Below are 25,187 nucleotides of genomic sequence, written 5' to 3' on the forward strand. Positions count from 1 at the left end.
GGTCTGTGCTGAAACACCATCAGCACATCTATGACCTCATTGAGGAGGAAGCTCCAGACGTATTTGCCATGACGGAAACACGGCTACAGGACGCTGATACCGCTATTACCAATCTTGCCTGTCCACCCGGCTATTCTATGTACACCCTGAATAGGCTGTCTAGGGGTGGAGGTATCGCGTTAGTGGTAAAATCTATCTACCCTTGCGTCTGGAGTGCCCTAAACATCTCCGGGTGTGAAAGTGCCATGTTCAAGGTCTCTGTCAGCCCTGAGTTTACCCTGTCTGGAATGGTCGTCTATCGCCCACCCGGCAGTGATGTGGCGTTTAGGAATGCTTTCCCTGATACTGTTGGCCCTTTGGTCGCCGACTGTGCCAACTTCTCTATCATGGGTGACCTTAACCTGCATTTCGACACCCTCTCAGGCCTGACAGTGCGTTCCATCTCTTCTGACCTGGAGGCCTTTCAACTTCCCCAGTTGGTTTCCCAGCCTACTCATCTGGGGGGGCATATTTTGGATCCCCTGTTTACCAATCTGTTGGGGATTCAAATTACATCTGTCTCTCCGGTGGAATGGACAGACCACTTCTTGGTGTCCATCCTTTGCCCGGTCTCGGCCACTCCTTCCATCTCTACGGCTAGGCGGGTTCAGAAGAGGGCTTGGAAAAAGCTTCGGTTAGAGGACTTTCACCGTCTTCTATTAGAGGAGCCGCTGGGCCCTTTGACGGATGTGGAAAGGGGGTATGACCTCTTCTGTTCATGGATAACTAGGGCCTTGGACTCTCTGATACCCATCGTTTCAACCAAAATCAATCCCAGAGAGTCGAGTCCCTGGTATGATGGCACTCTCCGGGCCCTAAAGGGCGCCTGTAGACGAGCAGAGAGGGCTTGGAGGAAAACCTATGGGGCTGACCTAAAAGCTGCATATGCCAAGTCCGTTAAGCTTTACCATCGAGCTATCTGCCGAGCCCGTGCGGCTTTTTATGCCACTGAATTCCGGAACAGTCCGAATCCGTCTAAAGCTATTTTTAAGGCTGTTAAAGATCTTACAGCGAAGCGGACTACCTCCACGACCGTGAGCTCCCTTTCCCATTGTGAATCCCTTGCATCTTACTTCTTGGGGAAGGTCCAAGCTATATATAGGACATTCCCTAGCATAGGGTTCACTGAGGAAAATATTAATGGGGTCCACCATCAGACTACACTGCTTGCTTTCCCCCCCCTCACCTTGGATGGTTTTGACAAACTTGCATTGCAAGTCAAATCTGGGTCCCCATCCGATCCAGTAAGGCCTGCTCTCTTTCGAGACCAAGCTTTTATGGGACGTACAGCCGTATGTTCCCTTGTCAACCTTTCCTTGGAAACGGGGACTGTTCCATCTAAGTGGAAACAAGCTGTGGTGTCCCCGATTATTAAAAAGCCCACCCTGGACCCTTCCAAGCCTGAAAGCTACCGATTCATTTCGTTGTTGCCCTGGCCAGCCAAGATCACGGAGGCCCATGTCAACCTGGCCCTGTCTGAACATCTGACTCGGACCAAGGCCCTCGACCCCACACAAAACGGATTCCGTGCTGGGCACAGTACGGAAACTGCGTTACTTGTGATGGTGGAACATCTCCGGGCAAAGTTGGATGCTGGTCAAACGGCGGCGCTTATTTTGTTAGATCTTAGCGCCGCCTTTGATACGGTAGATCACAGCATCCTCCTACGCCGGCTCGAGGAGACTGGCATTGGCGGTCAGGTGCTGCAATGGTTCCGCTCCTTTTTAGATGACCGCTCCTTCTGTGTTGCCATCCCTCCCTTCAAGTCCAACTACCAGCCACTGGCCATGGGGGTTCCGCAAGGGTCCTCGCTGAGTCCCACGTTATTCAATCTTTACGTGAGACCGCTGGCTGATGTCGCTAGGCAGTGGGGCCTTACCTTGGTCTCATATGCCGACGACACTCAGCTGGCGGTTACTCTCAGCGGGGATGCGGAGATTGAGGCCCCTAGGTTTCAGTCCGGACTGAAGGCGGTGGCTAGCTGGCTGACAGGCAATTGCCTCCAGCTAAACGCCACTAAAACAGAGGTGATGGTCGTCGGGAAGGGAGTGGAGCTGTGGGGTGACCACTGGTGGCCCTCAGAGTTGGGACCTACTCCGATCCCGGTATCGGAAGTGAAAAATCTGGGGGTATGGCTGGATGCGGGCCTCTCTTTTGTAGGCCATACTAAAAGAACCGCGGCCTGTTGTTTCGGTCTCCTGAGGGGCTTGAGACCTGTTCTCAAGTTCTTTGACGCCCCGACCAGGCAGTTGGTGATCCAGGCTACTATCATCTCCCGCCTGGATTACGCCAGCTCTCTCCTGGCTGGGGCTAACCAGGCCCAATTAACCCGCTTACAACGGGTTCAGAATGCTGCGGCAAGGGCGATTGTGGGTTTGCCCAGATTCTGCTCAGTGACAGGTGTCCTTCGCTCCCTACACTGGCTTCCAGTTAGGAAGCGCATCCTCTTCAAGGTTTTGTGCCTTGCTTTTAAAATCTTGAGAGGTACAGGCCCGGAAATCCTGTCGAGCTGTCTGTCTTTTTATGTCCCTGCCCGTAGCCTTCGCTCTCAGGGTCTGGCCCTTGCGGTGGTTCCCAGATTCAGGCTTAGCCGTATGGGAGGCCGCTCGTTTAAGGTAATGGCTGCGTCAGCATGGAACGCCTTGCCTGTTGAAATCCGCTTGCTGGAGGACCTTCTGACCTTTCGGAGGGCTATAAAAACCTTCCTGTTTTAGCTGTTCCTTAGTTTTGTTCTTAGCCTGTTGTTGTGTTACGTGCTACCTTGTCTCTGCGCCAGGACGCTCCTTGGCTGGAGTATCTGTGCGCACAATAAATAGTCGTAACATAACATAACATAACATAACATGAGCATGAAAAGAATAAACGGATATGAAGAAGGGTAGAAAGCTAGGCAAAGGTCAAATGGAACGAGAGAAGAATCGATGGATGGAAAGACAATGAAATATTCATAAAAACAAAGAGAAGGTAACGGAAAGAAGGAAGGGGAGAAGCTTGAAGGAAAGCAAAAAGATGGAAAGGATAAATTAGAGAAATAAGCCAGTAATGGTAAATGTGTCGTTGTTGTCCATATTCCTTTACAATCTTTCTATAATATTTATACTTTTGCACTATGTTCTGCAACTTTTACCCAGGGCACTTCAAAATAAGAGCAGGGACCATTCACATTACTCGTATCTTCATTATGGGTCGAAGCGGGGGTATTTTGTTTTTCTGGCTACTCCCTTGGCCCTCTTCACACTCCTGCATGTACTTATTCGCGTCCTCTTCACTTCACAACCACTCACCGGAAATGCTGGCATTTCTTTTTTTCCGTTTTGCTTTCTCTCTATCAATATTTCAACAGCTGTGTTCTGTTGCGCTCCACCCCAGTCGTTTGCACAGAATCACAATTGGCACATCTGGCCATCGGTCAGGGCGCTCTGGTAAGCAGACAAGGGTTGCACGTGTAGGTATTATGACCCCCTTTATAGCACCCAATGACAGGCGCTGTGCGGAGCTCCACCTGCCTTTATCCGGAAGCCCAGCGCTCTCAATTAAATCCTGAACTCAGACAGGAAGTCAACTCGGTGCGCACTCTACAACAGCACGTGCGGCTCGAAAAACAAACTACAGAAAGACATCATCCCGGGAAAAGACTGTTTTGGGGGAAATGCACGAATAGGTAAAAGTGAAATGTATGTAAGGAAGAATACAGCGCTAACATGGTCCATCCCTTGGCATTTATTTCTACATTAAGCCGTCAAATCATTGCTGCGTTTCTACGCGCATCCAGGCATTAACTCATTGTTGTTCATTCATTCATGTACGCATTCACTAATTGCCACCCACGCGTCCTCCCATCGCCATTGACATGTGTTCGTCCATTCGCCAGTTCAAACACTCATCCATATAGCAGTTAGTGCGTTCGCACATCCATCCATGCATCCATCGATGTAAACGGTCCGCGTTTTTAATAAGATGATGACCCTCTTCCGGATCTCCGGGCACTGCTGATCTCCAGCCTCGGTTCTCTGAGGGGACGAGGAAGTGCACAGGGGGAGGGAAGGGAATGAGATGCCCTCCTTATTATAGTGACGAGCGAGGGCCATTCCCTGCCGTCCCCTTCTGGGAAGGATCACTGCTCTCCACAGCCGCTGTTGGTGTTTGCCTGAGTGCGCGTGCACACTTCATCAGACACACGCGAGACCCCCACCCCCCACACCCAGCGCCCGGTCGTTATTGGGATGGGGGGGGGGGGGGGGGGGTGCTGACAGGCGGTGAGAGAGCGGAGTTCGGCGTGAAGCTCCTGGGGGCTGTCTCTGCCTGCAGTGCCGGCCCCTCCTTCACCACTCCCTCTGCGCTCCCCACCCTGCTCTCAGCAAAACTTCTTCCACGCATCTGACAGCTCACTCACTCCGAGTGCAACAGCTCTGCTGCCACAGAGCACAGTGCGAGCTGGGGAGGCAGCGGAGAGCCGAGACCCCCGGGTGTAGCTGAGGAAGAGCGCCTGGAGAGAGGGGGGCTCCCGGGCAGCAGGGGGCGGCGTGCAGATACACGCGGAGATAAGACGGACGAGATTGAACCGAGAGCACAACGTTTGGCAGGGAAGTCTGACGAGACGACAGACAACAGGGTCAGGGGAGCAGACCAAATGCTTTAGTCTAGGAGTACCTGCTATCCGGTCTCCGAGGGATGCAGCTAACCTGAGGAACCTGCCTGTCCTGATCAGCACTGCTGTCCAATCCATGCTGGCCTCTTCGAGTTTCAGATCCCAGGGTGTCCGTCCTCCCTCTGGGGAGAGCTTCTGTCCACACGTGGGAGCCTGCGTGTTAAGGTCCATCCTTGGAATCCTGTCCTGAGGAGCCTCGCAGTTCTGTCTCCATCTGATGAGCTCTGTTGCCCTGTCACACTCTGAGGAGCCCTCTGTCCCCTTCTCTAGTTGATGCCTCTGCCCTCTTGTCCCAGCCCGAGAGCCATGCTGTTCATCCTCATGTGGAGAGCGCTGTAGTCCATTCGCCATCCGAGGAGCACTGTAAGTCCTTTCCCCATCTGAGGAGCTATATTGTCCATTGTCTCTCTGAGGGCACAGTTCTCCATTCTCTGCATGAGTAGAGCGCGTCCAGGCCCCATCTAAGGATCCCAGTCTCCTCCTGAGGCCATTGCCGTTGTGTCCCGGGTGAGGAGCCCTGAAGTCCATTCTTCACCAAGTAGAGCTGTGGTCTACTGCCCATCTAAGGAGCCCTTGGGTCCTCTCCCTGGAGCTGATGCCACTGTCCCACCTGAACAGCTGTGCTTCTCAATCTCCATTTGTGGATCCCTCCTGCTCCATGGCTGCTGCAGAAGAATCCTCCTGTCCCATTCCTACCTGAAGAGCTCAGCAGATTAGACTTCCCCCAGCAGATGAGCCCTGCGGTCCATCCTCCCTCTGAGGAACCCAACGGTTCAACTACCATTATTCATCGAGGCAACTATTGGATATACACTCTCCAGCTGAGGACCATGGAGACCGCAACAAGGTGGTAAAGTTCCAACACGCTGATAGTACATGTGGAGTGAGTCGATGCTTCAGCAAGGCTTGGTGAGGTGCCTCCTTAACCCCCTGCTTCTGGAGAGTGAGATGCATTCCTCCTGCGAGAACACCACAGTGATCAACGAAGACAGCACCCCAGTGGCGAGCACACTTATGTTCTCCATGGGTGTGGTGGGCAATGTGATGGCGCTGGCTATCCTCGGCTTTCACCGCAAGGAGCAACGAACCAAGGCATCTGCCTTCTGTGTGCTGGTCACGGGGCTGGCCATGACCGACCTGCTGGGCACCTGTTTTGTCAGCCCCATCGTCTTTGTCGCTTATGCACGCAAAGCCTCAGTCCTTGGCCTGGTGGGCAACGCACACCTCTGCAACTTCTTTGCCTTCTCTATGGCTTTCTTTGGACTGGCCTCCATGCTCATCCTCTTTGCCATGGCCGTGGAGCGGTGTCTGGCTATCAGTCACCCCTACTTCTACTCCCAACACAACACCCGCGGAGTTGCCAAACGCTCCCTACCTGCTATCTACGTCTCCTGCCTCCTGCTCTGCTCGCTGCCCTTCCTAGGGTTTGGAGAGCACAAGCAGTACTGCCCTGGCACCTGGTGCTTCATCCGCATGAAGTCTCCACATCCGGGGACCACCGCGTTTTCACTTATATATGCAACCCTCATGGCCTTCCTCATCCTGGCCATTTTCCTCTGCAATGGCTCAGTCATCGTTAGTCTTTGTCACATGTACCAGAGCCAGAAGATTCGGCGCGGATCTGTCAACTCGGCACACCGCAGACGTAAGAGCTGGTTCGACAAGGGTGAGGACGAGGTGGAGCACCTCATTCTGCTGGCCTTGATGACCACCATCTTCGTCATCTGCTCCTTGCCTCTCACGGTAGGTACAGCCGCCACTAAAGCAATTGAGAGTTTGGTGGCATGTTGTTGGGTTGGGGTTGGTGTTGCCACCATGTCTTTGACTCTTGAAGTTCCTGCAGCCACTTCAGCTGTCAGGACTTAGAGCCGCTGTGTTTAACAGCTGCGCTCAGGTTGCCTGTACATCCTGCACCTCAGATCTCTTCTGGGTGTTGATGAGGGGCTGAACCCCAACCTTGAGGGGACTCTTGAGTAGCTGCAACCATGATACTACTATGGCAAGTCGTTAGGAGGGAGCACATAGGCACATTTTATTGAGCCTTTTTGCTCATCGTATGTCACTCTGTACTTATACTTTTTTTATAGTATAATTTATGCATTTATGCATTTTTATAACCTAGGCTTTGAGCGGTGCCATTCAACAGATGGGGTGGGGAACAGAAGCAAATGGTGGGAGAGAACTTTCCCTTCAGCAGGGTTGTGATTTGTCTTATTGCTATAAGGTAGCTATATAGTTGGTCACCTTAAGGGTGGCAGGTGAACGGACGCCATCTTGGATTCAGAGTTTGAATTCGAACATAGTGCTGGGAACGTATTTGTTTAGGGCTTGGAACATTTCCCATTCCTTGTTTACAACGTTGTTGTAACGAGATTTACGGACTCCAGTACTAAAACTTGACAAGAAAAGTGGAATCTACCCCCCAGACGGACATGACATAGGATCTGTCTGGCTGATTGCTCATTATGACCCTCCAGCTATGGCAGTGGTCTCTTTTTAAGGAGTAACACCACACCAGTTCTATGACTTTTTTTAAATCACATTTACAATGTAAAAAAATTACAATTCAATTGAAAAAAAAAATTACAGTATGTGAACCTGAATGGAAAGAAAAAATACTACACGAAGGAAGTACTCACGCTTGATAGGAGACAACTTGACAATTGTATTTGCCAAAAGTAAAGTCAAAGAGGTAGCCCTGTAAAATGAATTTAAATCATGAAATAACAAATTAGGTAAGAATCTTCTGATTCACGTGCACATCCTCAGTAAGAAGCCGTAAAAGAAGAACATGCAGTATTTGTGTGAACACTGTTCATTGTTTTAGACATTTTAACACCAATATGTTTCTATAACTTCTGACAAGATAAAACAAAATAACACTTCCTTTTTGCAACTCGTTTCTATTCTTGAACGCTTTTCCCGTAACATACCATACCTATGAGACACAAACAATATTCCGTTAGGCAGGAAGAGACCAATAAAGTTGAATAGATGAAAGAAAACCACAAGGAAAATTAGTTTAACTTTCTTCTGTTTGTCGGAACTGGGACAAATCCCCAGTGGGGATCCAAATGGAAGTGGAAAAACCCAAACACGAGTTAGAACTTTAGCCAATCTTGTTCCAAAGAAGGAAAACAACAATGTCACTTGCTCTGTCCAGGAATCAAACTCTGCCCGATCCATGCACTGACCCTTTCTGACATTCCCGAGGCAAAGCCTCGTAAAATGCCATTGTGCTGTTTTTCTAAGAACTCATCCAAATCGTCTCTGAGAAAAGTTGATGTGACTGCCCGGGCCCCTACTAGAGTGTCCTACTCTATGACGTAATTGTACACTCTTTAAAACAAGCATTGGCAAAGACAGTAGGTCAGGCATTGGCAGTGGTGGAAAAAAACTTGCCCCCCCCTCCCCCTGAAACGTACATGCAGGGTGCCCCCACGCAGTGGGTCAGTCCAAAGCTCCCAGGCCAGGGGCCTGCCAGTGCTGGGGGGGGTTCCAGGAGGTCGAGCCCCCCTCACCAACCAAGGGGGCTTTTGATACGCCACTGGGCCCTGGCAAGCTGCTGAGTCGGTTATATATTTTTTTCAATTTCATTACTGAAAGCATTTGCTGCAAAAATAAAATGTATTCTACCACTTAAACATGGCTGCCAAACGACTGCAATATACATTTTACATTTAAAAAATATTCACATATGGCTTTTTTAATCATGATTTTTTAAAAAAATAACAAGCCTTTAATTGTGCAATGCATTTTCTTATTTGTGAAAGAGACAGGAATTATTTACCACCCAACGAAGCACTGAAATCACAGGCATCTACAATATGACGTCACTTTATAACTACACATTTAGCAAGCATTGCCCAAGGCAATAGGTCGTGTGTATACGGGTATTGGCTTTGTCAATGTTTTAGCCATGTTGAACAGCAACCCAGTGGCTGTGCAGCATGGCTGAAAGTTCAAAAAAGGTGCTATGACGCATTTTTATTATTGTGGTGAAGGCGAGGTCGGAGGCCACACACAGGATGGGTGTCGAAAAAAAAAGCTTTTTGACGTGACCAGCAATGTTTGGAAAAAAAAGCTCAGCTTGTCACTGAGAAGGAAGTAAGCATTTTTCGGTAGAAGTGGACAATGTGCAGAAACTTTGTGCAGCCACCCAAAGTGAAGTGGGCTGCTCTATTTCCCCATGCTGGATGCTGTGATGGGTGGAAGTAAAACTTGCATGGCCATTAGACAAATGAAAGAACCCTGCCGGCCAAAAGCCCCTATATTTGTATATGTATATGTAAATGTATAGGCATTTATATAGCGCACTACTTACCCGTAGGGTCCCAAGGCGCTTCGACCGCTGCGAAACCCTTCCTGGCTTCCCTGAGAGATGGTCCCTTAATAGGTATCTCCAGGGTGAGACCAGGCATCCCCGGCTGTCTGGTGGGGCCGTTAGTGAAGATGAGGCAAGCTAATGCCCAGAGTTGCCGAGTGTGATCGCTGATCAGAGTGGGCACCGAGGCGAGAGAATTATCGAGTCCGCTGACCCTGGTCCAGAAACCTGCCGCGCCGGGAATCGAACCCTGGTCCCGGGCCGTCCTCTGCTCTCAGGTCTGCCGCCTCTAACCAGTGAGCCACATGATTTTATTTTGGAAAAAATCAATAATCTGGTTAGAGTTAAAACTGCCTCACAAGCCAGACTTAAAAATAACCATTTTATGATAGGGGTTCCAAACTTCCTCCAGCATCAGAAGGTGGCCAAGAGGTGATATAGTTTACCAGCTAAAGTGTCTACTCCAGATCCAAGAATACCCGACTACCTGCTTTCCTAATTGCCTATATATTGTTACTTTCAGCAAATTTTAGTTAATCTCCCGCTGGCGTTTTGCCAAAAATGAACATTTTGGTGTCCTTTAGGAAATCTATAACCCTCAGTAAAATGAAGCCAACTGTATAACTTTACCAATAAAAAATCCTTTAAATATTGCAAACACGTACTTTGGACTGTAATAAAAGTGTAAGGTAATACGAGCGGTTTGCAATCAGCGTGCTTCAGGTGCAGGTACGCCTGGTTTGCAAACATTCCAGAGTGATTCTATTTAAAGTCTGCCCATTTGCTTGTCCAGCCTTACAGCGGTTGGATAATATCAGCCAATATTCACAATAATATGTACTCGAGTCTTTGGCTTCAGGGACACACAGACACCTTACAGTAAAATGTAGCACCTTCTGCTTTCCCTACAGGCTTTACAGCTCTATAAAGAATATGGCTTACTTTATTTCAGCTCAATGGTACTCGTTTTATTGACCTCACCATGAGCCTTCGCTAAGTCTCCAACCCAACAGGACAGGGTCAAAAACCGGCCCAACCCTTCCGGCTCACCGGGGAAATGCCTGGTGCCCGCTACTGCCAGTCCGGCCCTGGACCCGAGAGCCACATGTTGCACGCAAAGATATATTGCGCAGCTGTGATAATTGCCTGGCCTATTTTCCCCAGGGGAGCTGGAATCGGGCATTGGCAGAGATTTTCATCCGCAGATGCAGTCTGCTTTAAAAATGAAACTCTGACAAAAGAGTGTGCAACAGAGATTAGGAAGCTGTTCGGGACTCATAGGTCTACATATGCATATAAGTCTATAATGTCTCTTAGGTGCCTCTGGTTAAGGATGCGGTTAGCCTTGAAATAGTGGCTTGCATCAGCACTGCTTTATTCATTGGTCTCTAAGTATGTCAATTCCATTTTTTCCACCTACTGCAGCAAACAGCATGGGAGGCAAGGCCAGTCCACTTCAGCCATATGCTTACCCCTGCGAGGGAAGGCATTATTTTCTTACACAAGTTGCACTTACAGAAAGTAGTCCCATGTACAATTTTACTAAAACTGTTCACAAACATTAAACCAAAAGTTGCAGTCAATGACAGACCTATTCTCTTGGCCAGTGATTGTTTAGTGCCTAGGATGTATTTTTACCATTAGACTGCTTTGCGTTCTGTAGAGAAACCCGGTGCTATTGACCAATACAGTGTATCCCACATACATGTCTCTTGCCATTTGAATAATGGATGTCATTGGCCCACTTCACTTATCAACCTGGGCAGGGTGAAGAGCTGGGTCAAGCCTGTCATACTTTGAACATGGGACAATGCACACAGGTTTCTCCAGCAGGTGAATGAACCCACTGAGCTTTCCTATTGGTCAGCGACGCCACAGGTTGGCGCAGTATGTCTAGAGCAGATGCCTTCAAACCAGTAGGGGGGGGGGCGAGCCCCTTTTGGGGTGCCCGATCTGATCACAAGTAAGTACCATACCCTAGCCACCAAGAGGAGCATTCATTGTGCCCTCAGGGAACAAAGACAAACATCATGCTTAAAACAGGCCTGTGTTCTTAGTGAAAGAAAACAGAGTGGCAGTGAGTCATTCTCTAACAGGCAATAAATACTGTATTTTTCACTTATGTTCTGGCTGGAAGTTTGTGTTGAAATGGGGGGGCAAGGACTCCAAATTACCCTCAAGTCCCTTCCCATTTCTGTTAAAGGGTCACACTTTTAGTGGCTCCAGGCCCCACGTTTCGAGAGGCAAACACACACAACATTAGAGTTCTTCGGGAAATAAACACATGTGCATGTCCGTCTTTAGGGAATGACTGGACTAGCTTCTAAGGGAAAAACAGTGCCTGGAGGTCACTGAGTACTCAGCCCATCCAAGTTCAAAATCAACTTTAAAGTAGCAACACTGTTTTCTGACAGACACATGCATATTTTACTTTTTCAAAGAAATAATGTTCAATGGTTCCCCTGCTGATCCTGTAGCTTTGTAATAGTTCACTTCTTTCTGAATTTTATGGCTTCTAGCCACTACTTTTAGATGTTTATGCCCTAAAAGTATTTTTTGCCCCTTTTATTGCAGCACTATATTTAGTAGTAGTTTCTATGCTGCAGATGTCAGTGGTTCTACTTGCTCCGGACATTAGTTTTAGCACAAAGCTAAGCATTCTGTATCATCCTTTGGTGAGAATAAGATTTGTACTCGGGATACACTCTCAAAAACAGCCATTTATCGGTAACCTCAGGGCCGGCAGGGGGAACCAAGAGTAGCCCTAACAAAAAATGCCCAAACCAGCCCTGCTCAACTTCGTTTCCTCACACAATGTCTCTCTTACTATCTATCCATTCTCTCTCTCTCCCCTTTCTTCTCTCTGGACCCAGTCCTCCAGTCCCAGACCTCTGGTTGTTATAGTAGTAGTAATATAAGTTGATTGTATTAATCTAAAGATTACAATAAAAAGGTATAAAACATCACGATCCATACAAGTATCAGGACACCGGTCTAAGATTCTAAGGTAATAGCATTGTAAACTCAAGGCATAAAAATCAGCTTACTTGCATCTGAACTCAGATGGATGCAAATTCGAGTATAGGCAATATATTTAAATCACAGAGTTGGTGATTTATATGCCTGATCTATACATTTTTGCTGGCATAATATTGACTATTGTCTTTGAGACCATCATAGTTTCAAGCGGACTAAACTGCAGATGTTGTTTTGCCCGCTTGACAGTCCCTGGCAGAATGCCATTTCTCAAATACAAGGTTTTTTTTCGGGGGGGAGGGGGTTTGCACAGATGTCCAATAACATATGATTTGCAATCAGTATATAGGAACAATTTGCATGAATCTTGTTACAGATATATCCAAGCAAAGTATTAAAATGTACATGTTTAAGGAAAAGATGCTTTATAAATCTCGTCCGATAGCATCGTTGGCCTTTTTATTGCACTGTTGCCCCGGACCCTTCACAGTCTCAAACAGCTTCTTCAGTTCATCTTATTTCATCTACTAACCTGCATTGACATAGCCAATAGGTCTCGCCTTTGGGACCTTATGAGTGTTTTGCCATGCAACAGTTGATGTTGTTGCACCAAGGATATTGTGTGGGATAACTAAACACTTATAGATCCCAAAGGTGAGACCTTTTGGCTATGCCAATGCTTGTTTATGTGGGTCTGGGATCCTGCAACCAAAAGGGTAGCATTCAGGAGTGTGAATTTACAAAACACCACTGGGGAGAAAGTGCACCTTTCTAAAAGCTCTGCGATGCGTTAATCTCCGGACCTGAGATTTGACAAAAGCATATCACACAAAAAAAGAATTAAGTCGTATTCTTACTTGAAGAGGACGATGAACAGTGGGATTATTGTGAATTTACCTTCATTAATAATCTTCATTATTAACACTAATGATGGACAAAAAAAGGCATTGACTGCTTTTCTTAGAGCCATCAATCAGGATGGCACAAGTATGCTATGCTATGAGTCATTAACTCTTAGTATCTGCAGTCTTCAAAAAATAACACAGGACTCTGTGCAACTAATTAATAGGTCTGGTAACCCAATGTATGCTTTGCTGATTCTGCACAATCATTAACAAGAATAGGGGATTCGACAGTCAACATCGTGCTTATCTTCAGGAAAGTCCCATGCATCGTTCTGCCAGTAACCAGGACAGTAAATAAAAGTATTTCAATAGTTTAATCAGTGTCATGCCCAGAATTAATTCTTCACATAAAAAGGAACCAGATCAGGCAGAGGATAGTTCTGGAGAAAGTAAAAAGTAGGAGACAGATTAAAAAAAATATTTAATGAGCTGTCTGGGAAGTAAAGTAAATGCCACCAAATTTCATAGTTTTTGATGCCCACAGATGGAGCATCTAAAGATGAAAGACCTCGCTCACCATAGCGCTGTTATCCTTCACCTTAAGCTTGGCTAAATCAAAGTTCATGGCTAGAGCTCTGTCTGCTGCATGGTACGGGAGGAAATAAAGGCAAAATAGTTAATCTGCATTTTGAATGGACCTTCACAGTTCCCTGCTGATCACGTGATAAGTGAGTTGGAAGTAGCCAAACAAGCTCCTTTTTAGAGCAGTGTGTGAGTGAAGAGAGCTGCATTATGCCCCGCTTACCTCCTGCCATTGAAGGAGCCAACGCGGTCTCTGCTCCTTGTCCCTGGATCTGAAAAATAGGCGAGCCGTGCAGAAAGAAGGGTGCGTGACACCTTTGTTACACTGAAAGCACGCTGACACCCGCTTACCTCCTGGCATTGAAGGAGCCACCACAGTCTCTTCTCCTCTTCCCGGGATGCGAAAAAAAGGTGAGCCGTGCAGAAAGAAAGGTGCGTGCCACCTTTGTTAAACAGTAAGCGCACTGAAAATAAACAAAAGAAGTGCCCGCCATTGCTCAAGCAGCGGCGCTAGTGCTGAAGTGTGAGGGCGGAGCTGGTGGAAATAAAACATGATTAATTCAAATACAAGGAAGCCTACTGTGAGGAAAAAAAGCTGTGGCCGGCATTCTTTGTATTGCGCCCGTGTTAGGAGTGGTGTGCGGTGCTTTACAAAAGCGGGCTCCAGCTGTGAAGACAAGCAGCAGCTGTTTTGAAGCACTTGTGCTTGTGCTGGCATCCGCCTTGCTGGAGAGAGCAGCAGTGGCTCGAGAGCCATATTGCAGCTGCTCGCTCCCACAAGGTGGATGCCAGCAGAAGCACAAGTGTGCTTGAAAAGGAGCAGACCGATTTCTAAAGGTCATCTCCTAGAGTAGCGCATGGGCGTTGCCGAGGCGAGACCTAACAATCTATTATGGGAGTTGTTTTTCCTTGAACATGCAGATGTGGTGCAAAGGCGAAAAGTCTGCAAAAGACATATAATGTAAGTTAATTTGTATAAAAACAACTTGCTTAAATCCAGATACAAAAGAGACATATCACTGGTATATAAATAAGTGGTAAAAACATGCAGACAGGGTTTTTTTAAGCCTGATCTAAAATTGTTGTTAGCATTAATATTGAACTGTCTTCCCTAATGCTAAAACAGTACCTGACAACCCCTACAGTTGATCTTCATTTTACCTTGGTGAACATAGGTCGCAAATGTTTTTTTCCCCCTGAAATGCAAATACATAAAACATGCAAACGGGATTCAGTTCCATGCTCACAAAGTCAACAAGTAGTTTTATCTTTAAAATTTGGGTTCAATTTCCCCCTCAAATTCATAAATCAGGATATAAAACAATCTGACCTTAAAAATTTCATTTTAACATGCCCGGACAAATTTGACCATAGATATACTAGACTTTGCATGGTATAGGTATCACACACTAAGTCCATATAGTTGTATTGTTTGGCCTGTGCCAGGTCAGAGTCCCTCTGTTTCAGAGTAAAAGTTTCACAAGGTAGGTTTTTCCGGGTCGGTCGATTCATCTGCCCCAGTGTCTGTAGATCAGGTAGACCTTATGTTTCTATATATACGGGTAAGATATTCAACTTTAAGTCCTTGTATGTAGTTTTGCTTACTTCCTGACAAATTAAGTCTTTTAGTGGTGTTGGATCCGCCATTGCACAGTCACTGAAGTAATTCATGGCGTTTCTGTGGTGGAGTGACGTTACAGATTTTAGACTTAATTCTAGCCTTATGACACAGCGGTGATAGCTGTATTGAGAGGAAGCAGATTGCGTACATATTGCATACATTTTTTATCAAGCCTGGATATGGACTTGGGGTAGCGTATTGTAGCCTTTGATTGGCCTCCGTTGAACAAATTAGACCAATACAGCTGAAATCAATGATTTGGAGGTGAAAAATTCAGGATTCAAGACAGTTTCCATAAAGAACTGAAGTGAGGTGGCCACCATACAGGTGGGAGAAACTGTACTTCTTTCGAGCTGACATTTTGTTTGTAGTTCCTGTTCACGGTGCACTGTGGGAAGCGCATTCAGCTGTAAACGGTCTGACCCTTGGGAGGCTCCCCATATTGTTTAGAGTAGTTTAATAATATAAGCTTGAAAACCTTAGACGTAGCACTGACATACCTTTTCTGGAAATGCTTGTTAAGACGTGTAAGGCCGTCAAGTTGGTACTCAGGGCCAAATGTATCAGGATACACTTTTGCGATTCTCAAATAGCGATTTTTAAGGAATCGCTATTTGAGAATTGCAAAATGGTATGTATGTAGAAATTCGCTATTTTTTAGCGATTTCTTAAAATTCCTTAATTGCGATTAGCAAATTGCTAATCACAATTAAGGAATAATTTCCCATTCCTTTCTATGGGCCAGGAGGCCCATAGGAATAAATGTAAAATAATTCTCAATTTGCGATTCGCAATTTGCTAATCGCAAATTGAGAATGATTTCGAGGCGATTCCTTAGGGACAATTAACAATTTTTTTTGCATCATACATTGCATTTAAGGATTCGCAAATTTTGCGATTCCTTACATGCAATCGCAAAATAAGGAATCACAAATTTGTGATTCCTTATTTTGCACTGACATTTGCTACATACATACCATTTTGCTCAAATGAGTTCGCAATTTCGGCGTTTGCGAACCCATTTGAGCTTCATACATCTGGCCCATAGTTCTGTAAAGTAGAAACAAAGAAGCCTTCGCACAAAGGTCCAGCAGGAGTGAGTTTAGGAGCAGTCCTTTGATGGTGTTGCATTTTGCCACGTTACGCTGTTTCTCTATAGTCATTGAATTCAGATAGCACTTTGAGGCTTTTACTAAAGTGGCATTGAAGCACTTTACCTCCTGGAAGCATGCAGGGTATAGTATTGGCTCTGTAGACAGGGGCCTATCTTCAGATGGGGGTGCGTAGAGTGGAACACTTCCCATTTATTGTTGTCAGTGTGAAAACCTGTCCCAAGTGGCTAACTGGCCGGGTGACTCGGTGGGTATGAAGCTCAGTGTGTGCTGGGTGACGGTTTACATGGCTGCGGAGTGTGACTTTGTAATAGGGCAGAGGGCAGGACGCATGTGGGATTTGCAATTAGCGCAGCACACTTGTGGTACCCTCTCACAGTGACCCAGTGTAATGCATCTCGGAGAGCAACAGTCGCAGTCTCACTCAAGAATACGGTGCATAACCCGATCTCCTCTCCCTAATAGTTTTTGTATATCTGCGGTTTGGGAGGCGCAAGTTAGACAGATAGGCTCTGGGTAGAGTCGCATCTAAGGAACTGGTGATCTTGGTGTCTTGCTCTGCACTTCCTGTTGATAGTTGGCGGCTGGTGACATTTGAAAGTGGTGGGATGTAAAAGTTGGGTACGACTTTTATGTAGCGAGCAAAGCAAGCAAGCTTAAAAGACAAACATGGGGACTGTGGGTTTCCCCTTGCAAAATCAATTGAAAAAGGGTTGGGAAATGGTGCAGTTTTATGCAAATTAATTTGGTGAGAAAGCAAGGTTTATAAAGCAGTAGGACCGTATAGTATTGGAATATTAAATACATAAAAAATTGCCCTATATCTTGCTGTATTAATATGTTCAACAGTTACTGTAATCTTGTACAGCATGACAACCTCAGGCCCTTTAAAGTGGGTGCTTGGCCAGTGTTTTGTGACATATGTGGCATCTACTTGGGAAGAAAATGTTCTAAACAGGCTTCAGGAAGCACCCACAGGTATTGGCTGCTATCCGTCATATATGCAGCCAGGTCTTTAAGTGGGATGAATAAAACAGGGGCTCTCTAAAAGGGAACATGTAGTATACATTTCTATGATTCCCATAGTATGCCACCCGACTGGTATTTTGGTTTCTCTCCGAGGTGTTAATGCATCCAAATGTATGGCACGATAACTGATATCACCTAAAACCTGCCAGCAGTATAGGCTTTATCAATGGTTGTTAGCTGTTTAAGATAAATTAATAAATACAATGTTTTGTTATAAATAATCAACAGTTCGATTCTGAAATTGTGAGACTGAATTAAACGTTATTGAGGCCTGTGGGAGGAGTAGATACAACAGTGTTTTTTTTTACTGATGTTAAGTGTTTTATTTGCAGTGTGCACTTTAAGAAGTTGATACATATTTTAATAGTGATTGCTTTGTTCAGGGTAATTTGACACACTCAACAGTTCCACTGCCTTAAACACCTTTCTTTCTCACTAAATTCATTTGTAAATCGTATTTAAATTTTTTCCACGGGCGTTGAATCCCGCAGACCCCACATTTGTCCTTTAAGCTTACTTGCTTTGCTTGCTACATAAAAGTCGTACCCAACTTCTACACCCACCACTTTCAAATGTCACCAGCCGCCCCTGACGTGTAAGGGTGCCTAAGGGCTGGCCCTGCTTCTAAACTTGAGCCCAGGAGAATACCATGTCAGTTGCACTGTAATCCGGTTGTGGTACCTCCAAATAATTGGGATAAAACCCAGTAGATCCCCTATATTGCAAATGCTAACATTTTGGTGCAAAGGAGACCTGGCAGGTGTCTCCCACCCCATTCCTACTAAATTAAGCTCTAGTAGACAGCAATAAAAGGAGTCAAACAAATGTGTTAGAGAACCTGCCTTCTTTAGGTGGTATATATAGAATATCACCTTGTTCGCCTCAACCAGTACTCACACACAAAAATTGCTATTTCACATTATATGATTATTTATTGTAGAAGTCATGTGTATTGAAATTACTGATACTATCATAAAATGGTCAGCAATAATTGTTAAAAGTATAGCAAAGGGTAAATAAGCTCCAGTTATTTTACATCACCCATCAATATCCTATAGGTTTAGAGTACCTAAGGTATTGCAGCCTTTGACAGCATGACTAAGTTATACGTAATATGCCAAGTCATGTAAAGCCTCCTTGCATACCTTATTGTGCCTTCTGGACTAAGTCTAAATTCTGTATTTGATCATCCCTTTCAGCAATCGGTCCTTGTGTCTAACTCTGCCCCTGCACAGGTCCCTTATATACCTTTCTTAAACATGGAGTTCTACAGGGTGAAGAGAGCCTCAGCGCCTCAATCGACCCACAAGATATTCAAACAAAGCTTCTTGTTCAAAATACAGGTGAAAGCTCACTACTACTTTCACCCCTTCCTACGATATGAAATACCCACCGTCAGTTTCCCGATACCTTCCACTAACGCTTTTACAAAGAGTGCATGCTGCAGAAAAGGGACATTTTCTGTCACAGTCCCATTAGCGTTTTTCAAGAAAAAAAACATGGCAATTCACACACACATTTATCAGCTGCACAAATGACAGGCTAGCTTGATTTCTAGGCACTACCCTTGCTCCTCACACACGCCGATATTTTGAAGGCGCTTAAGAGTGGGATTGTAATATATAATCCGGCCAGCCTTGTACGTTTTAACATCAAAAAGATGTACAGAAGCTGTGCTACATGCACATCCATTTCGCCTATGCATGCATTATGTAGGGTTTGTATAGCACAAAGGAAGCCAAAAAGTGACAACACTGTAAAATGGAAAAGGCAAAACTAGTCAATGATTACTTGAAGGTAAAGCTGGATCGGAGGTGGACTGTTGTTTCACCGTGAAATAGTGTTTTTTAAAAGATGTGTGTCTTCAGCTATTTCCAAACTTGGTGGAGGGTTAGGGCGGTGTTGATGGGTTTATGAATGTCATTCCTGATCATCAGTTCATGGACAGAGAAGGCCTGTTTTCTTATTTTTTTTCTTTTTCATTTTCCTCACCTCTTCTGATGGTATCCTGCTGGCTGTAGGTGTGCTGAGAGCCACTAGAGGGAGCGAGCTTGTAATTTACACAGGAAGATTAGGGCATCAGAGCTAAGGTCCAATTTGTACGTGTTGGCTTTTTTTAAGTCTGCCTCAGTGCACATCTGGATCCCATACATAGCATGTACAGCTGTCTGGCCTGTGAACGTGCAGTGGACATGTTTTAAACTGAACCGTGATTTAAAGAACCCACGTTAGAAAGGGACAAATACATGAGCCAAGTACACAACATTATACCAAAGTGACACAATGCCAAATCTTGTGTGTAAACATAACAGTGGATGACATGTCAAAGTGGCTTTGCATTGTGCTACTTTGTAAATGTGGCAATGATCATGTCCTTAGCTAATAGCTTTTTCTAGCACGTATTTCTCATTCATCTGGTCTTTAGAGCATGTTTTGGTTCAGAGTTTTAAAAATGTGTTTCCTGGGTTCTGCTTCTATATTTGCGTTAATGTCACTAAAAAAGGTCCCTAACCTTTCTAAACTCAAAACGAATTCCCCAAACTTTGCCAACTCAGACGTCAGTCAAGCCAATGCCCTTTTTAATCATGCACAATGTGTTGCTTGTTTAAAAACCTCTAACTCACACCCCCTAATATTATTGACCAAGCTGTGTTACTGTTTGTAGGGGAGGTAGTTGCAGTTGTCATCAGCAAGCAGGAGAATTAACCATTGGAGCTAGCTATGTATGCATTATTTTGCTGTTTAGCCTTCTGTCTGTGCATTGTTGGTCCACTCTGGCAGTTTGGGAGATGTGGTTTAAGTCAGTGTACAATGTTCTGAAAAGGGGTGTGTCCTGTTCCATGGTACCGACATATGTGGGTTCTTTGTTAGTGCGTAATTTATGTATGTCCCAGCCTTTAATGCTTGTGCGGATCGCTGAAAGTAGGCGTGTTGAAGTTAGGTTTGTGAGTAATCCGCCTAACCTTTGTCTCATAATGATATGCAAGTTTGGGGAAATTATGCAACATTATGTAATATTATGCGAGGTGCGTAAAATGTTGTCATGATATCCGACGTGACATTTCTGGATGTGGGCATACCTTGCATAGAAAAGTTACTCAAGGTACTGTAGGAGACTGGTTTGGGCAGGAAATATTTATCAGCAAAAAGCAAGTAGATTTTCACATTATGTGAATTGCTGTAAATTTCACATATTTTGCATAATGCGAAATTAACAAATTGCATGGGGTTATTCCCACATATCAGGTGGCTGGTGACATTTGAAAGTGGTGGGGCGTAAACTTTCTGTCGCAGGCCACCATGCTGAGCGAGCGCAGCGAGCGAGCCTGAACAGCTTAAGTGGGGCTCGGGGGGTTCTCCCCCTGAAAAATGTTTGAAAAAAGAGTGGGTAAATGGAGCATTTTCAAGCAAATTTGAGAAGCAAGAAGGTGAATAAAGCAATTGTGAAAGTGCAGTTATTACATTAATAAAGGGATGTCACATAACAATATGTAGATAGAAATGTTTCTGGAGCTTGGCCCTACCAGTGCCACGCACCTCTGAGCAATATGCACGCTGTGTGCCAGCAGGGCTTAGTGTCAGAAACATTTCTATGGTTATGTTTTCTATTACAGGAAATCACAAGAAATGGGCTCCTGACCTCTGCAGTTATCTGGCATGCATTTCAAAATACTGTTGTTTTATGTTGTTGAATAGTCATGTCCTGCTCTTGAAGCAGGCCTTTACTAGGTTTAATCAATAGCTGTCCCAAATGCAGAGTGAACTAAATCTATGGATAGCATCACTGCGAAAAATAGATCAGTGGACTATTGGAAAAATCAGAAAGGTTATCAAGTATCTGGTTCCAGAGCTCTCAGGGCTCTGTACAAATGGATGGTGCAGGTGCAAGTTCTTTATCATTACACACCAAAATTCTAACCATCACTGGCACTCCAGAAAGCATCCACTGCACCACATTCATGACTCGCAGAGCTCCCTGGTATTTCAGTATTAGGATCAAACACATAGCTCTGCGAAAGCTCCTCATTTCTAACAAACAATTAGGTGAAAATGCCTCTGCTTTTCCAATACTAAGTTCCCACACAGATCTCTGCTAGCCATGTGACTACAGCTATGACCTGAAGCAACCTAGGTACTCGAGTGCTTAGCTCCAAAGAGGCCATTTATAATGCACCTATTGCCTCCACGTCTTTCCAGACCTACACATGCTGCTAATCCAGAACTGGAACTCCAGAACCAGGTGTGACAAAGCACCCCAAAGATGGATCCAATAGCCAGTTCTGACAGAGCACCTCAACCTAACCTGATTCACCCCCCATTGGACTGTTATTTTAAAACTGTGATCAACACACAACTTTGCCAATATGTATCTTATTTCAGAAGTGACCCACTGTCTATTTCTCTAGTCACAGCACCGCCAATGATTCCACCAGGGCACTCCAATACCACATTTTCGCACACTTTTGCTGGCACTGAGACTCACACATAGATGTCACAAGAGACATCAATTATGCCCTGGTCCCTCACAACAAAACTGTTATCATAACTCTTTTTTTGTGAACAGCTCCTCATAAGGACATTTGGGTGAAATGTCAACAACGCACCAATCATAAAAAAAATAAGTGTTGGCGTCTCTTCGGTTTTTGGGAACAAAGGGCCATGGTAGTGTGCACAACTTTACCACTGCACTGCCAGGGAACATGCTTTGGTGCCCGATGCTAATTGCAAAACCTTTGTTCTTTCCCTCAGAAATGCTTTATTTGCTCGCTCATTTAATTATTTTCCCCCATTGTGGCCTGGCATCAGAATAAACACTCCAGGCACCTTGCCAAGTCTCCAATACCTAACCCTACCTAAAACCCAAACTATTCCTTCTGCGTCCGTTCTTGGTTGGGCAAAAATAATTAGAGTGCAGTGAGCCACAAGCGGAGGAGCCTCTCAAGGAAAAGACCTGAGGTATGCACGGCTGTCCAAGCAGCAGGATTTCGGTCCAGTTTATGGAGAGCTACCTGCAAATCTCTGTACCTTAGAGATGAGGTTCCAGGACGCTACCAGCCTGAAATTTATGGGGGCGACTGGGTTCAAACATTTTTGAGTGTGGAGGGGTAAAATCTGTCAAATATTCCTGTCCCTCCCTGAAAATGCTCAGCTGCTGCAAGGCTTCAAGGCTGCAGGTGTCCTGTTCATTCTCTCACTTGGCCCACAGACCTGAGGGCCTGTACACCCCATGTACATGTACAAAGGTGTCTCCGTTCAGATATGGCAGAACAGCACACATACTCAAGAGTCAGTGATTACTGCTCAGACCCTCACCCAAGGGCCCCCAAAGGCCCACTTAAATGTAAATGTAAATGTGGCGTATTTGTATAGCGCGAACAGTGACCCTTAGGCTGTTCAAGTCTCAGCACATGACCAAGACCAGCTAGTAGAAACCCAATTGCTCTGCCAGTCTCAGGTAGAAGTTGTAAAGCACAGCCATGTTCAATTAAATGTTGTCAAGGCCACACAAATGCAGACCCATAGTCAACAGTGGTGCCAGTAAAGTGGTAGCACACTGCCTAAAACATTAGGATTATCAGGTATAAGTAGGACAGGCAATGTGTAAGCCGCATTTGCACAAAATATGAAAAGCATAAGAATCAGAAGTGCAAGCCTGCCTTGCAGAAAGGACGTGAAGTACTGGCAGCAGCAGTAGATCGAGCCTACCAACAAAAAAGATATACTGGGGGAAACCATAAACTCGATCAGTTGGCCAAGACATCCACTGTTCTCCCATTCTGTTGACTTATCGACTATGAAAATTAAAGTGCTTAATGATTATTATTGTATGACTTTGTTCCATATGCATCTGATAAGTTGTACTAGATTGGATTTTGCTTCTATGAGCATGTAAACCACGCCAATAAATTAAATTAGTGATTTATTGCACCTACTACAGTGAAGCCTCAGCAATCTGCATGTCACGTGTTTCAGTAATGATAGTGCAACTCAATAACCATCCAGCAAACGTGTGTAAAATGAGAAAAACTAAGGTGGGTTAAAGTACATGCAAACAGGCTATTATGTCATCCAGCAATCGGTTTTTACAAGTTGTTTGTTTTTAGAGCCTATGTAGCATTATCAAGAGAACTGACACGTATTTTCTGATGACAACAGCAACTGGACACCTAGCAGAACTACTTAATGTCTTTATGTGAGAGATGCGTTAAAGTGAAATTAGCTCACATACTTTTACCAGCAAGATAGCTCTGTGGGTTAATTAGTTGTAGCTGCTAGAATCTTCTGTCACCTGCAAATCACACGTTTCAATCACAGCTAGATTGCCAGAGTCTATAACACATCTAAGACCAGTGAATCCAGTGCTATTAAATTGGGTAATGCCTACTAAATACAGTCTCAGCAATCAGAAATCTATAATATGGAGCACTATATATATACAAATTACAATATCAAAGTGCTTTCTTAATTTGCTTTCAATAGGAAGAAACATAAATATCTGCATATTTATGCAAACCTTGCTCGCCATATTGTAATATTACTTATTAATTATAAGGGGTTTCCAATGTATTTATCTCCTGTCTGAAACTACACTTTCAAAGGAAATAAAAGCTATGGTCAGGATGAGAAGTAAAGTGACAGGAATATAACAAGTATAAAAAGCAACTAATATATGGATGCGTAAATACATAATTGATTGGAACCTGAAGTACTGTGAGTCACCTGCACTAGAAAACGAGATGCTTCCAAACACCACAGTGCTTTTGAAATACTATGGAAGCAATTCAGTTCAGAAGCACCCATACTGAAAATCGGATGCAAGGCAACCCTGCTCTGAGGATGATAGTGTTAAATCGTTTGCTAGAAGAATGGGAATCGGCGAAGGATTTAAGAAATATCCTTTGAAACAGCTGAAACCACGATCAAGTAAATGCAGAAGAATTAAAGAATTGCATGAATAAATTGTAAAGAATGCATCAATAAGAAAGACAACTTTTACACCTCACAATATATGCATTTATATTGGATCGTTCTTGAAAATCCCTAATTTAGGGAAAGGTTGAGCCCAAGCTAGTAATAAAGACATTGTGTCTGTGTAGCGAAAAAAGTAAAGAATCCTCATTGTGCTTCCTTCAGTTATACTCCTGAGTGCGGTATGACGTTCCCTACTAATGACGGCCTTAGAGTAGACTGAGTGGCAGCGATTTCTAGCCCTTAATTTAACGAATACAATAAAAAAATAAACTGACCATGCATCTCCATTCTCCTCCGGTCCCGCGCGTCTCATCTGCTCTGCAACATGGCGGAATTAACTTCTCCCTGCTCTTTTCTTTTGCACATACTAAAAGCCCAAATCAGGAGACTGGATGCAATGGGAGGCGGCTGACTCTTGTTTACTTAGTTTGTGTCCTGGCATTTGATAGCGGTACAAAAGGGGGCAGTGATGAACGGAGCATCTGAACCAATCAAACACTCACACCCAGTTAACAGATCTGGGTTTAATCCATCACCGTTCTTTAGCCCACTCTGCCACCCCAGTTCAGACATGGCCATATGCAAATCAGTCTGATCCTGTGCCTCATGGGAACAGTCCAGCCCGAACTGCCATGCCATGCCTTCCCGGGACCGGATTCATGCTTCCTAGGACCGGTTTCTGGCATTACAGCCGTCTTCAGCCAGGCTTGCTTGAATCCAGTGACGGAAAGTGAGCAAGGGACTCACGTTTGATCATACCCTGTTAACTTATGGCGAACAGAGCGGTTCAAAAGGGGGTGGTGATGAACGGAGCATCTGAACCAATCAAACACTCACACCCAGTCAACAGATCTGGGTTTAATCCATCACCGTTCTTTAGCCCAATCTGCCACCCCAGTTCAGACATGGCCATATGCAAATCAGTCTGACCCTGTGCATCATGGGAACAGTCCAGCCCGAACTGCCAAGCCATGCCTTTCCTGGACCAGATTCAAGCTTCCTAGGACCGGTCCCTTGCTCACTTTGCCACTGGATTCAA

At 45.1% G+C, this 25,187-nt stretch overlaps 1 protein-coding gene and 1 long non-coding RNA gene across 2 annotated transcripts in view; both read left to right on the forward strand.

Annotated features, from left to right (window-relative positions):
- Positions 1 to 4,426: 4,426 nt before the first annotated feature.
- The window catches only part of PTGIR (prostaglandin I2 receptor), a 226,064-nt gene continuing 205,303 nt past the window's right edge, over positions 4,427 to 25,187 (forward strand). Inside the window, exon 1 of the mRNA XM_086938406.1 lies at positions 4,427 to 6,430. Coding sequence (XP_086794532.1) covers positions 5,564 to 6,430 — 867 coding nt within the window. The 5' untranslated portion in view covers positions 4,427 to 5,563. The remainder of the gene's footprint in view (positions 6,431 to 25,187) is intronic.
- LOC147692106 (uncharacterized) lies at positions 17,441 to 24,281 on the forward strand. Its single transcript, XR_015299991.1, has 2 exons — positions 17,441 to 22,517; positions 22,566 to 24,281. It is a non-coding gene; the product is annotated as an uncharacterized LOC147692106 (long non-coding RNA).

This window comes from Lissotriton vulgaris, chromosome 9 (assembly GCF_964263255.1).
Source record: "Lissotriton vulgaris chromosome 9, aLisVul1.2, whole genome shotgun sequence".
In the NCBI taxonomy this organism is placed as follows: Eukaryota; Metazoa; Chordata; class Amphibia; order Caudata; family Salamandridae; genus Lissotriton; species Lissotriton vulgaris.